Here is a 15606-nt window from a genome sequence, read left to right on the forward strand (position 1 = left end):
AACCCGTTTCCGGCTTCTCTATGATTTTCTCAAACACCTGTTTTTCTAAAATTTAAACATGCATTGGTGAGGCATATGCATCTTTTATATATTATGGTTCTTATAAATCGCTAATATTTTAAATTTTCATGGTTCAAACTTCATTTCTTTATTCTTTATAATTTTTATCTTTCTTTAATTTTAACTTACTGGTTAAAATACTTTTATCATCTGCTCCATAAAAGTTCCTCTTTGTTTACTGGTTAAGTTAATCTATATGTATCTAGAAACCCTAAAAGTATAACCGAAGAATACAGCTAAACGGCTAAGCGACAGTGGATGTGGTCCAACCTGTGAAAACCGTCAACCCGTCCCGTAGAACCCGTTTCAAAACCCGGACCGGCCCATTTGTAGATGGTCCGGTTCCGGGTTTCAAAATTCCATGTAAACGGTTCCGGTTCCATATAAACGGTCCGGGTCGTACCCGTTGCACACCCAAGGAATTATCGGTTTCCAATTTTAAGGGGATGTTGTCGTTGTAGTTATGGAAATCTTGTCCTAATATCACCTCTTCATCCATATTGATCATTTGTGGTGTTCATGCTTTTTATGTGAGCTGTTAGTAATGACTAAAATCCTAGTTGTTTATTACTGTCAGAAATGGTAAATCTAGACTCTATAATCCCAAATCAAACGATGATTATTATCCCATCAAGAAGACAACAATAACATAAAATCATAAACTATACATGAAGAACTATGGACACAATCAACAACACTCTCAAAATAATATAGGTACATCAATGTGATGAACAAAAAAAAACTATGCAAGAATGATTAGTTCTAAACAAGATTTCTTATGCGTGATGAAACCCTAATTGTGTAGGCAATCAAGAAAGAAAACTTTGAAGGCATGCATGATCTTATGAGAGTGATAGATTGGGAGATGGAAAAAGAGAACCTGCAATAACGTTAGCTCACTAAAACTGCTACAAGCCCATATCCTCGTATTGAACTAGAGTCCATCAGCTCAAACTCCCATAATTCAGTAGATGAGCAAATAAACCCACATGCAAAATACATAAATAAAAGATGTAACTATGTAAGCGTAATCATATTTTGGATACAAATTGAATGAATAATGCTACACATTTTCAACAATTACTTACAATATTATCATCTAAACAGAAACGTGATGGTTATATTGATTTGATTCAACAAAAGACGAGTATAGGCTTATAAAAATACGAAATATCAAATATCAATAAATCAACTTTAATTTAGCTTTCAGTCATATTCGCAACCCATAGCTTTTTGGGTAAATCAAAGCACGTATGATGATAGTAGGACAACGTGTAGTGAAGGGCTATAAAATGGGAAAGATTTTCGACATATGGCACCATAGCAGCAGATGAACAATTTTTATTTTAGTGGTGTTGTAGCCCAAAAATCACACCCCCACTTATTTTATTATTATTTTCACCACACAAGCCGGCGGCAAAAGTATGTCGCCCCCCCCACCCACCCACACCCACACAAATCGCCCTTTTGTTGCCGGGGAAGGGGGGGGAGGGAGTGTTATCGTCCAAAATCGTCTAAAATACATCCCTTTTGTCGTCCACTACGCATGGCCTTATGCATAGTTTATTTAACATCATCCTAATGAATCTAGGCTTATAGAGAGCAGTGGCATTTTTTATTCAAAATTAGCCTACTTGTCACAAAAGTTCAGCATTTACACAAAAATAATGATTTTTCATTTTGCCAAACAATTGAGATACATACTCTCTTTTAAATATGTACCCACCTTAAATCTATTTAATATTCTCCTAATTACTTGAATCTAGTTCCTTAAAAAGTATCAAACTTCGTATAACTAGGACTAACAATTTATGACACGAACATGTTAGCATGACATGGAACGATATGGAGCTAAACAAGTTTGAGTTTGAGCTTATGTGCTTTACTAAACCTTAACCCTTGTCGACACATTTAATTTTCATTACTCGTCATCGGCAAACGGAAGTCCACGAACCACGATTCTCAAAATCTCCATCCACGAACATGATTTAGGCTTTCCTAAACTTTAACCCTTGTCATCTTCGTCTTCAATGTTCAGTGGACGAACCATGATTCAAAAAACAATCAACGATTCTCCAAGTTAACAAAATAAGCTCGAGCTTGAAAAACTATACATAAGTGCTCGTAGCTATAAAATAAAACCCTACAACTAGCTGAATTCGAGCTCAAGCATGCATGGTTAAGAAAAACAAACTCGAGGTTAAAAGAACTCAAGCTCAAGTAGTTTATAGCCGTCGCATCAAGATCTTACTAGTTGACCTCCAACTTTGGTCTTCTTGATAAGCTAGATCTTTGGACCAGCCAACCAAGTTATATCCCATTGCACAAATACCTAGAGGGCTCGAACTTGTCGCCATCAATGTTAGGGCGAACGAGATTGCCTTCCGGTAAGTCATCAGGTTTATTTGGGTAAATTCGGAAACACCATCCATCCAATTCGGGTTTGACGTTGGGCTTCTTTTTTATGTTCACAAAGTACTTTTGAGCAAATTTTTTAAAACTAGTTTTTAACTCATACTAAACTGAGCTAAAAAATTGTACAATCGGTCGAATCAAAAGGTTCGATTGAGTTGAATAACTTACCCTGTAATTTCATTTCAATTCAACTTCAATTCAAAAAATAACAAAAAATTACATGATTACATAATAAAACTAAAGTAAACCAAAATTTAATCCATAATTAAAAAATAATAAATATGCACTCGATTTTCAAACAATTTTTTTTTTCAAATAAACGTGTGCAATAGGTTTACGACATCGATTGTTATATGCTTGTAGTTCACGATCGACATTCTTAGTATTCTGGTTTTCCTTTTAATCGCTATGCCAAAAGTAATTTTTTTAAAAAACATGGGCTGCAACGTATCAAAAAACCTCAGGCTTTAAACCGGTTTCTCAGTTCAAACCTGTATCTAGAAAAAACCGTCAATTCGGTGTTCAAGCAAACCGTAAAAAAAAATCGAACTCAAAATACCGTCCTACTGTTACGAAAGCTAGCCCTTTACGAACCTATTTTTAAAAACATTGTTTTTTAGAACACTAATCTGGAACCAGTAGCAGCATCAATGGAGAAATTACGAAGACTCGTAAACCAAATCGCACACACACCCAAATCTCAATCACTCACACCTCTCTCTCCTCTTCACCTCTCTCTCATCCCACTCCTCTTATTATCCTCATCACTCTACAAAACCATCATCTCCTTACGTCACTCTCTCTACCACTTCGGACTGGTTAGTAAACACAGGTACACTTTTATAGTTAAATTGCAACTGGGTACTTTCTATTTGGTTGATTTGATTTATTATATGTGTGTAGTGTAGGGTTTGATGGGTTTTTTTATGGCTGTTGAAGGTTACCCGTGCCGGTGATTAGTGTTGGCAATTTGACCTGGGGTGGTAATGGCAAGACTCCCATGGTGGAGTTTGTTGCTAATTGGTTGGTTAATGATGTTGGGGTTTCACCTCTTGTTCTCACCAGGGTATGTATGTTAGTTAATTATTTTGTATCTTTGACTTTTTGGGTCAAACATGTTAATTTATATATGCGAAATGTTCGATTTGACAAGTCAATGTCGACAAAATGTTCATTTGACCAACGCGGCGAGATTATTTTGGCTTCTGACGAGAATTATTTTGGCGTCCAACAAAATTTATTTTAGAAGTCGACGAGATTTATTTTGGCTTTCGTCGAGAATTATTTTCACTTTCATCTAGATTTATATTGGCTTTTGGCGAGATATTTTCGCTTTCGATAAGATTTATTTTGGCTTCCGACGAAAATTTTTGGACAAGTGGCAGAATCTGGTTGGTTAAAATTACGGGAATTGGTTGGTCAAAAGGATATTTTGTCGACATTGACCAGTCAAATGGACATTTTGGTCATTTCCTCTTTATAAGTGCAAAATTTCTGAGAATTTGCTGCTGAAATATGCACCATAGTTGCTCTATTTTAATATGTATGTAGTGTAATGTAGGTTCCTGTTTTTTATTGGCATTTTGAATCTTCTTTCATTTTAATTTTTGGAAGTTGACCAGTTAGGTTTGACCACACTGCTAGCTTTGAATTCTGTTATTGTGGTTGTTAGGGTTATGGTGGTGCTGATGAAGCTAGAATGCTTCGAAGGCATTTCAATGGGACATCTGTGAAGATTGGTGTCGGTGCCAATCGAGCAGCTATAGCTGCTTCTATTCTTCACAGACACGGTTTTATTAAGCCTCTTGATATTGCCTGTTTTGAGAAACTGGTACCGAAAACTCGAGTTGTTTCTGATAAAATCGGAGTTGCCATTCTTGATGACGGAATGCAGGTAAAGTAATTCTCTTTTTGCAATTCTGATATTGCATGTTTTCAGTGTCGGGTCGGGTTATAACCCATATTCTTTTTCTTTTCTTTCTATTTAACAGCATATAAGAGTGTTGCGTGATTTGGAAATTGTGATGGTGAATGCATTATCTCCTTGGGGAAACCTTCATTTAATACCCTACGGACCATTACGTGAGCCTTTGACTTCTTTTGATCGTGCTGATGCTGTAGTTATCCATCATGCTGACATGGTATGTCAAATCTTATTACTTGAATGAAACTTTAGAACAATGGTTTTTATGTATTAGATTCTTTATTAAATGAAAGTGGTTATAAATGATAATTGTTTTTAAACAATTGCAGGTGTCGGATGAGAGTCTTTCTGAAATTGAATCAAAGATTCTTGACATGAACCAGTTTATTTCTATATATCGATCTGCAATGACTCCTGCGCATTTCTTTAAGGCATCAAATGTGTCGTGCCAATTACATTTAGGAGTTATATTTGAAAAGATTGTTTTATGTGTGTCTGCAATTGGTTCTCCTAATTCATTTGTGCAAAAGATTTCAAAGGTACCGTTTCATGAAGGGAACTCTGAATTCCACACTATTATAAACGATTAAAACAAATACATAAAAATCTTACAAGTTTTTCGAAAGCTGAATTATTTATGCTAAACTGCAGATGGGGGCATTATATGTTGATCGACTAGACTATAGCGACCATCATCAGTTTCAAGACGAGGTATGGCTTATTATATTCGTACAATTTAATGTATGTTCCAACAACTAGAATATGCTTATAAGTTCATTTGATACTATACTCAAATTAGGACATCAAGATGATCAAAACAAGACTTGAGAACCTCAAAAACAAGTACGGTTCCAAACCCACAGTTGTTGTAACAGAAAAGGTTTGTTATTTGTAGTGGTGTAGATCTTCATGAATCTGCTTCTAGTTGTCAGTATTCCATAATTACATTGTTTAAATCTGGTTGTTTGCAGGACTATGATCGAGATAGCAAGATTCTAGGAGGGTTAGATCCTTTTGAAGTTTTGGTGTTATGTTGTAAACTGCAGATTTTGAATCACAATGGTTGCCCGGAAGATAGCTTCAAGATGCTGCTGACTCGGTCGTTGAGTTGAATCAGTCAAAGTATAGTGTTAGTAGGTTCATTCACACTGTTGTTTTTGATGGAGTGTTAGGTTGAAATGAAAGATCATGTTTGGTTAATATTATGTGAAGTAGAATGGAAGGTTTATCGAGTGATTTGTTTGTGATTATTTTTTTAAAAGTGAATGTTTTTTCTTTGTATTAGTGAAATGAAAAATTACATGTACCTAGTGTTAACTAGATGCGATAGAAGAGAGAAAATAGACGAAATATTTACATTTATCTATCACTGTTGTCTATCTTACCGTAGGTTAATATCATATAAACCGGGCTGATTCAACCATTTTAGAAGTATAAAACAAAAACAAATTTCGTGGTCTGATTTTCATGTTTCTCAAGATTAATAGTTGCCAAAACAAGATTTGAACATAGAAATTACAATGATTGAAGCTTAACCTATCATCACTCCAAAATAAAACAATCATATTATTGAAAAGGACGAAGCTAAATAAGGTGACATATACACCTGCAATCGTTTTTCACGTGTTTTTCTAATATCTCCGGGTGGCATGTCCTCAATCTCTCTATTTGTACTACTAAATATCAATTCAACAATTATATAATGTAAAAGAAAATATTATAATTATAATAAATGAATGATAATCAATATAAACAAGTAAGAAATTAAATAAAGAAAAGGATTATAGTGAGAACTTAAAGAGTTTACCACAAATACAGAGAGAACCCCTATAAAATGGGATGACGAAGCTAGTTTTTGTGTGTGTGTGTCTTGACATAAGAGTCGGTCCTGTAACTACAATTTCACATTATATACCTACCCCTTTATCAAACAGGATTTATTAGACTTGCACATTTCTAAAGAAATAATTGATGATAGGTGAAGAAACACTAATTGACCCCGGGCAGATTACGGATAATCTGGGGGTTAAGTAGATGTTTCCCACGAGGGTTAGGTCCGGCAAAGATGGTTGTTTTTCTGATGACCTGCAAAACAGACACCGTGAGCTCGTCACTGAGAAGGGGGGGGTACCTCCTTGTGACCACCCTCCGGCGTGAGAATCAGACTAGATTGCTCTGAATATAAGTGTATATATTGAGAGATTGCTAGAGAAGATAAGATGATGTGTTACCGTTCCAAGGTGTTGGAGTGTTTATAGCCGAAGGTAGGTTTCCAAGCAGGTACAGGCGGCTGAATAGTATTCCTGTTCTACCAACTGTGGGCTACGCACGTGCCATGCTGATGGTTGGTGGGTAGGCAGCGGCTGATAGTGACCAGGCCAGCTGTGTACTATTCCTTTTCCACCAACTGCAGGCTATGGACGTGCCCCGACAGGGGTTGGTGAGTAGGCAGCGGCTAATAGTGACTTTAAGTACTAGAGCGTGCTGCCCGTCGTACTGTTGTCAGTGAACTGTCGCAGCTTTGGTCAGATCTTTTGTCCATACTTTGGCAGGTACAGTACAAAAGATCCTCCAGTATCGTACGGACTGGCTCATTTGGGCGGGAGTGTTCCCGGCTTGCTCATTCCCTCTTCAGGTGACATTACTGAATTATTTGAGAGTTAGTGCCTTGTGCGTGTAGCCTTGCTGCGCGGGTAGCCTTCCCTGATGGCTAGTATCCGTAGCTGCGGGAACAGGCGGAGTACGTCACCATTGGGAGGCTTTTCCTGCGGGAACAGCTTGCGTACTGCGCATAAGGACGTCGCGTCTCTGAGCATGGTTGGTCCTGCGGATCCAGTTGGTCTTTGCGCAGACGTCCCTCTAAGGTGAGTCTTGCGAGTTCAACTGCGCAGACGTCTCTCTTCGAGGTGAGTCTTGCGGGTCCAACCGCGCTGACGTCCCTGTTTAAGGTGAGTCTTGCGGGTCCAACCGCGCAGACGTCCCTGTTCAAGATGAGTCTTGCGGGTCCAACTGGGCTCTGCTGGGACCTACCTCTTCAATAGGATTTCTTGGAAGTGTCATTTTAAAGGTATGGGTTTTTAGGAAAATATATTGAACTTGTTTTAGATGTCCTGGACCCTTAGCTCTACCTTTTTTTTATTTGCTTTAGCCTTAGTCTTGTACTCTTATGGCTTGTTTGGCTGGAGGATTTCAAGGGATTTGAAGGGAATTGGAATTTAAATTCCATTGCTTAACCTGTTTGGTTGGGTATGAGAAGGAATTGGAATTGGATTTACTTTCCAATCAAATTCATTATTTGATGGAATTTAGATTCCTTCCATATTGCAAAGGATTTCAAGGGATTTCAAAGGAATGTTGAAAATTTACTTAAATAACCATAGCAAGAAGCAACCACTTCACCAACTACCACCACCATTTTCTCCGGCCACCACCAACACAATTCCGGCGAGTCTGAACCATGTTTTTCCGACTTGGAAACACCGGCTAAGCAGCGCTTTTTTTCCGGCCAGATCTAAACCCACTTTTTCCGGCCATATCTAAACCCGCATTTTCCGGCCAGATCTAAACCAACACAACCCGTTTTTTTCCCCTTAATCAGTTTTGATTGCTAGCGGTGGTTGGAGACGGTAGTTGACCGACGTTGGTGAGTAACTGAGGGGCAGTGGTGGTGCCTGCTGATTGTGACCGGTGGTGGTGGTCGACAGATTGAAAGAGAAAGAGAGCTGATCTTTTTTTTGTTGATGGTAAGGTTGGTTATATTTGTTTATTTGAAAGGGCAATTTTGTCTTTTTAAGTGCCTTCACATTCCAATTCCTTTAACAAATACATAACCAAACAAAATATCAATTTTCAATGGAATTCATTAAATTCCAATTCCATTTCCCATCCAAATTCCAATTCCAATTACATATAGCATGTCTATATGTAACATGTAGGGAGTATATATGCACTTTACTATTATCATTTTAGTATCGTTGTTTGGTTATTTGTTTCGAGGTTGTATTCATGTTTTTTATGCCACCTGATTTGTTATACTGTGCGTATCACTGAAAGATCTTTAAAGTCAGGGTCACATAGGGAGCAACCTCTCATTCCTAAGACAAAGTTAAGGTTTGCCTCTTTCTACTCTCTCCGTATCCTATCAATAGCATTGCAATATGTGAGATTTTACTGAATATTTTCGTTTGTCATACCTTCTCCATTTATTCTAATATTAGTCTGGCTTATTCAGTTAAATGTAGGTACAAGATTCTCTACTGAGATCCAATCATCCAGAAGCAACATACGTAAGTTAAATAATAATTTATAATCACAAACATATTTTTTATTGTAAAAAAAAACAATTAAAAAAATCTGACTTTGACTGAGCTTGAATAGTTGAATATATGTTTTCATGCTCACACTAGTGGGCTTGTAGGCTCACTTTAACTGGGCTTGACCGATTATAGGAAAAGCCCATTATGAAAACAGAAAAACGACTTGCGGTGAACGTGGATCGAACACGTGACCTTCAGATCTTCAGTCTGACGCTCTCCCAACTGAGCTATCCCCACTTGTTGAACTTTTCCGTTTTTATAGATTTACATACACCAAGTGACATTTGTATGATCACTTTATAATAAAATACTTTTTGCATGTTTAAAAGTAAACATATATATTTTGTGATATTGTAAACGTTAAATATGTTCAAGTGAGAGCCTTTAAATAAGTAATACTAACGAGGTTATTATTTTTCTACATTTAATTTGATAAAAGTGAAAAAATGACTCGTGATTCATGAAGTAAAAGATACCCCATAGATGAGATTTTGATAAGTACTATACAATAATGTGAAATTATAAAGAAAACTATCAATTTTGTTTTATTTGAAAAGTTTAAATACCGTGTGAATAATCTAGAGTGTTGATCATTGCAATAACCTGTCATCACAAGAAATACATCTTTTACTTGATGCAAATGAAAAAACATCTCATGCATAAAAATTTATATTTTAAGAATCATCATCACTTTGATAGAGTGGTAAGATGTTTTACCTTATATTCACCAAGTTAAGGGCTTCTTTCGTTTGACGCTGCATGTTCAAATTCCAATCATTCAAATGTTTAAGCTTGATGAAGCATCATTAGGTAGATTAGCAGGTAAAGCTAGGGCTTTAGGCCCCTAAAATTTTGAGTCCTCGTATTTTAAAAAATACAGCAAATTATAATGTATACTATATTTAGTTTTATATTTTAAGCATGTCGATATAATAGTCATTCGCTGTAATCTTTTACGTGGTGTTCTCGGGTTCATTTATTAAAAAAAAGGGAAAGGAAATAAAGTTTTCTCTTCTTGTCTTTTTTTTCCATCTCATCTTTATCTTTAATTTTCTTTCCTTTCAAATCTTTCAAATTTGAAAAGTTACAAAAATCTCTTATTTTACTACGTATTTTTAATCCCCTCCATAGAGGTCTTCTAAACCTTTAGTATATGTTCAAATCGTATTTGATTCAATTTTTTTTCTAGATCTTTTTTTAGATTTGAGATCAAAAAAATCAATTTTGCATGATTTGAATCCGAAACGTTTGAGTGCCCATTTTATTTTATTGAAAAAATGGTGGAAAGGGTTGATCAATTTGTTTAGGCTACTTGTTCCTGAAGTATAAAACGTCCCCACTGTTCCTGAATAGCTTCTTTCAAAATGGCTTCCGCTTTCTCGGTAAATGTCTTGGTAGAAGATATTTGGAAAAATATAAATTCTCTTATTTTACTACTTAAAAACTACTTATTTTCTTTCCCCTCCTCAACTTTCCTTTCCTTTAATGAAACTCGGGAACACCCCTTTTATATTTTCCTTCTATTTTCTTAAATAAGACTCGGGAACACAATAAATTTTTTGTAACACCCCGGCTAAAGCGGAAACGCCTGAGTGTGACGTACAAATTGCTCAAACACACGTGACACTATTAGGTGACCATAATAACATTATTTCATTTAAATCGTCATGTAACACAAGTTTATCGAATAATACAAGTTGAAACAATAAATAAATAAATGATAAGTTGTTCTTTGAATATCCTATAGGCATGCTATGTGTCTTCTAACTTTCATCCTCGTATCTTTACACCTGTAACATATGTATAAAATAAAGTCAGCTATAAACATAGCTGGTGAGTTCCCACCATTTTATATACATACATAAAAATCATACAATTCATGGATAAGTGATAAACGAGTAAGTAAAGTCCTTTCCAGTTGGTATCAACCAACGTACTAGGGTATTCGCGCAAGTAAGGTCTTTTCCAGTTGGTAACAACCAACTTACTTGGATAATGAGGCCCTTTTCCACTCTGTACAAATAGACCGGAGTGCAAAGGGGAGCGTATGATCATACTTAATGAGGCTACCACCACGTGCAAGTAAAGTCGAGCAAGTAATCAAGTAACACACAAGTCCATATAGTGAATTGTAGTTTATAAGCGAAATCGTAATACATTGAATTTGTAATAAGATACATATGCTACCCCAAAATATGAAAACGTTTAAAAAGGGGTTGTGAAAAACTCACATGGAATTGAAGATAAACATTGCAGGGAAAACCGAAAGCACAATAATGAAACCGAAGCAACCGAAAGTATGTTTAAAGAGTCCAAAACGATTGAACATATCGAGCTATAAATAAAAATGTAAAAAAAATCAAGAATAGCTACCGGGATTTAGTTAACTTTTGTTTTAGATATGTTGCACTATTTTAACTTAAAGCATTAATATTATTTTAAGTTTTATGGAATTCTAGCGGTTCATATTATTTTTAATATAATAATTTTAACATTCATATGAAGGTTATGATAAATTCAGGGTACGGGTTTTAAATAAAGATTTTATCTTGTATGATTATTACTAAGTTAACGAAGTAAAACTAAACTAACGAATTTAAATAATCGAAGTTTATCGAAACTAATATTAACGAATTGAAGTTAATGGAAATAGTTTTAACGGATTAACGAGAAGGGATTATAATATAATATTATTTAAATATTATTTCAAATAATAGTTTATTATTAATATGAGAAATTTTAATATTTGCGAAGCCCGAATTTTAATGATAGGTTTATCCCGAAAATGATTATGTTGGCGTATATAGAGTCTTAACGAATGAAAGAAAAATATTATTATTATTATTATTTTTTTATGGATTTCACGAGACTCCAACGGATATAAAAAGGTTGGTTTTTGAAAGATAATTGAAAAAATTTATTTATTAGTAGTTTATTTAACTTAAAAAGATTTATTTGATTTTTTAATGATTTTTAGTATATTAATTTGTTTGATTTATAATACAATGAAATAGCAACAAAAAATGAATGAAAACCAAGTCTAGGCAAGGATTCGAACCCGGGTCTCACGCTCAGAAGCTAAAGAAGTAACCAGTTGGTCTAGCATGCGTTTTGTTTAAATTCCAGAAACATAAATATATAAATTAACATCCCAAGTTCATCTTCCTCCACATGAAACCCTATAATTCAATTCAACTAAACAACTAGATGTTCGTTAAAATTAGATTAGGGCTTTTGATTGACGGCTAAAATCGACTTTAATGCATATAATATTTACCTGTTAACGTAGCGTTTTGACTATGAACAAGGTTTGCCGGAAAATGGATCTTTGACGGATTATCATGTGTTTCAGAGAGTGTATTAGGATGGAATGATGATTGTCGGTTTAGTTGAATGAGAAGGTCCTATTTATACAAGCAATTGGATTTATTATGCGTCAATGGTATTGATTTTGATTGAGCTTGATGTCCGGCGATGATTACGGAATTCCCGGTGATTATGAGACGTTATAACACAATTAATATGTTAGTTAGCGTATAATACGAGTGTCTAAGATCGTTACATGTCGTTAAGTGAAGTTTAAAACGCGTTTTATTTGATTTATAGGCTGGCCGACGACGTTTTCCGGTGGCCGGAATGACGCCGGAAAAGCGTGGGGTGAAGGAGGGGCTGGGCTGGTTTAATTATATTATTATATTTTATATACATTTACAAGATTAGTCCTTTTAGTTTCACCTTCCTTATAAATCAGAATTTAAAATTATCTTTACAACATAACCTCGAACTTTGATACGTTTTAAGGTTAGAAAAATTAAAAGGTAGATTACGAATTGAAACCCGAACTTTGAAATGTATTAAGGAATTAATATACTTGGATAATGTTCGTATTATACCCGAATAGTTTGCAATTTACTTAAGTCTTTAAAGCTTTTAACTTTAAATCCCGGAGTTACGTTTATTGAATAAAGTGAAAAGATTAAGAACGAGCGATAAACGTAAATTATTGTGAACATAATGTTAACGATGAATAATGAACAAGAATGCATGAAACGAACCTGAGGAATATATATATATTTATACATATATATTTGCAAACAAAAACCAAAAATTCGAAATGGATTGGGTTATTGGGTTTAAAAAGTAACGAATGTTACATTTTTCCCATCCCTTATTTTTCTTTCTTTTCCTTCTTTAAATGAAACTCGAGAAGATTGTATCCCAGCTCGAATCCCAGGAAGACTCCCATTTTCTTCTTTTTTGCATTGTGGATGGACCTTGTCTAATTTCATTATTCTCCAAATGCAGATCTTGCTTTTTAATTTATATATATGAATGATTAACCAATTATTTCGTTTCTAGAGTATCTTTTATTTTATTTCCAATGTTATACTCATGCATTTCAATATTTTTTTTATGTCGTGCATAATTTGTAAAGGGATTTTTTTTTTACTTTCATACATGTGAACTAAAACATTTCTTGAATAGAAGTTATTGAATAGAACTTAAGATGGAACTTTTATCTGCAAATTACTTATAATTTGTAATTGGACATGAAAAGATTGGATGAAAGAAGTTGAATGATTTGTTAATGGTTGGATGAAAGAAGTTGAATAATTTCAACCATGTCAATCAAATAAAGACAAATGCAAAAGGGTGATGCTAGACTGTCGCTATCTAGCCAAAAACTATTAAATCAGTGTCCTAATCACCTTAAACTAGTCAGGGTAAGTAGGGTTTCGAACCACGAGGAGTATGTGGTCAGTGTGTAGTGAAAATGATTCCTAACATTATGAAGTGATTCAATTAACGAAGTGCTGATCACACTAGCAAACAGTTTGGTTTTAATATTGATTAAACACGTAAACAACTTTCAAGCAATTAACAAAGACAAGTCACACCCGGGGATTTAAGCAAGTAAACAAACAGCTATCTCATGCAACTTAACAGATTAACGATCAATGATCAACACCGATTGACTAACTACATAAACCTTAGGTATCCACGCTTACTAACACATGGCACTGGTTATCAAACGGTCCCTGTCAGTGTGACTCAACTAAGGGAAAACGTATGCTTCATCATATTCAACACAATCCTACAAGCAATTATCATTGCAATTGGCACAATAATCGTTCTGATCGAAATAAACCTAAACTGATTGAGTGCACAATAATACTAGACATCAATACTCATAGATTAATCAAAGATGGTTACAATTAATTCGTTCTTAATACATGAGAAAAACTTAAAGATACAATACTCTACATCCCGGGCATGACTCGAAGGAACTAGCCGCGCATCGGTATCTCTCGGGCTTCGGTTATGATATGGTAGGACATGTATGATGCTTGGAGATGATTGGAAGTGATGGTGACTCTCCTTGCTGCTCTGAAAATCACCTGGAAGGTGAATTATTGCGTCTAGGGCCGTCAAAACGAAATAAAACATCAAACCCTAACTTTCCCGACTATTGTGACATCTGACCCGATCCGACCCGACCCAGGTACCCGTTTCTCTGACCCGATCTCTTTCTTTTATGATTTAATATTTATTTATACTTATATTTTACTTTCAATAATAATAATATACTTTTCCCTCCCGCCTCTTTCTCTCTCTTTCTTTCCGCCGTTCCGTCCCTCTCCTCTCTTTCCGCCTTCTTTTCCCTCTTGTCGCCGTCCCGCCCTTAAGCCTTGAACCCTTAACTCTTTGCTTGTCCTTTGGTTCTTCCCGCCTAAGGATGTCTGCAGCTCCACGCGCCAGACTTCTTACATGGAAGCCTGCGTGAAGACATCTTGTTCCTGCGATGCGTGAAGAGAACTCTTCTCGCAGCGCGTTAAGAATGCATGTTCTTCCCGCAATGCGCTAAGAATGAATGTTCTTCCCGCAATGCGCTTAGAATTCTAGTTCTTCACGCAGCACGCTAAGGATTTGTGATTCTTCCCGCAGTGCGCTAAGGATTGTTGTGCCAGCCTTCGCGCTCGCGCACTCAGCCTTCCCGCGCTTAACCCTTGTATCTTCTGTTTATTCTAGCCGTTTGCTTTTGTCATGTCTTTTCTTCTGAGCTGTTGACCTAACCTATCTAATGTCTGAATAGTTACTTTCGGCGCAGCATGCGTACCAACCCCATTGGTTGGTAGAAAAAGTGACTGACATTATCTTTTGAGATCTGCTTTTCCATGCTTTAACCAGTAACTTTATCTGTCCTCTCCCATGCCTTTTTACTGTTCCCTGTCAGCCTTTTTCTCTTTTTCCTTGCTGCCATATCTTTTGATATCTTTTGCTTTTGGAATCTTTTGCTTTTTGAGATCTTTTCCCCTTTTTCTAGGGATTGTGTTCCCTAGGGTTTCCCTATAAATAATAATGTTAATTTCCTAACACTACACACACAAAGCACTTAATCTCTCTTATTCTCTCTTGCTCCTTGCTCTCTCTGCCGTCCTCCTCTCTGCCTCCGTCTTCCTCCCTGTTCTGCCCTGCTTTTCCGGTAATATATATATATATATAATAATTTACTTATGCTAACTTATAATCAAGACTTAACCCAATCATTAAAACAATAATCTTGTTTATAGGTTAACTTGTGCTTGTTTAAAGTTGGTTCTTGCTTTATCTATCATCGCATCTTTATCAAGTGAGTAATCTCGTACCTAATCCCTTTTTGCTTTTAATGTTTTGGGATGTTCATGTGTTCATACAAACTTAGAGTCTTAAACTTGTTTATGAACTTTAGTCGCGCAGTATCCCATGTGTTGAGGACGTTTACTTGGCTGTTTATTTGTATGTGTGTATCATTAACCGCTTTGTTCGGCCTATTCCGCAGTTTTCATGGATCCATTAGATGAACACGGGAGACCTATCGTTTACGGTTTTCTTTGTTTACACTTGCACAGA

At 35.7% G+C, this 15606-nt stretch overlaps 1 protein-coding gene and 1 non-coding gene across 2 annotated transcripts; one reads left to right on the forward strand and one right to left on the reverse strand.

Annotated features, from left to right (window-relative positions):
- The first annotated feature begins 3121 nt into the window (after positions 1-3121).
- Positions 3122-5619, forward strand: LOC143565978 (putative tetraacyldisaccharide 4'-kinase, mitochondrial). Its single transcript, XM_077052789.1, has 8 exons — positions 3122-3307; positions 3415-3541; positions 4148-4369; positions 4467-4616; positions 4729-4938; positions 5051-5110; positions 5199-5279; positions 5371-5619. Exons 1-8 carry the CDS (start codon positions 3126-3128, stop codon positions 5509-5511), a joined length of 1173 nt encoding a protein of 390 aa, XP_076908904.1. The 5' UTR covers positions 3122-3125; the 3' UTR covers positions 5512-5619.
- A 3260-nt stretch (positions 5620-8879) lies between these two features.
- On the reverse strand, positions 8880-8952 carry TRNAF-GAA (transfer RNA phenylalanine (anticodon GAA)). Its single transcript has one exon. It is a non-coding gene; the product is annotated as a tRNA-Phe (tRNA).
- Between the last annotated feature and the right edge of the window lie 6654 nt (positions 8953-15606).

This window comes from Bidens hawaiensis, unplaced genomic scaffold, assembly GCF_021521415.1.
Source record: "Bidens hawaiensis isolate Kalapana, Puna unplaced genomic scaffold, B.hawaiensis_p1.1 tig00022670_1, whole genome shotgun sequence".
Classification (NCBI taxonomy): domain Eukaryota; kingdom Viridiplantae; phylum Streptophyta; class Magnoliopsida; order Asterales; family Asteraceae; genus Bidens; species Bidens hawaiensis.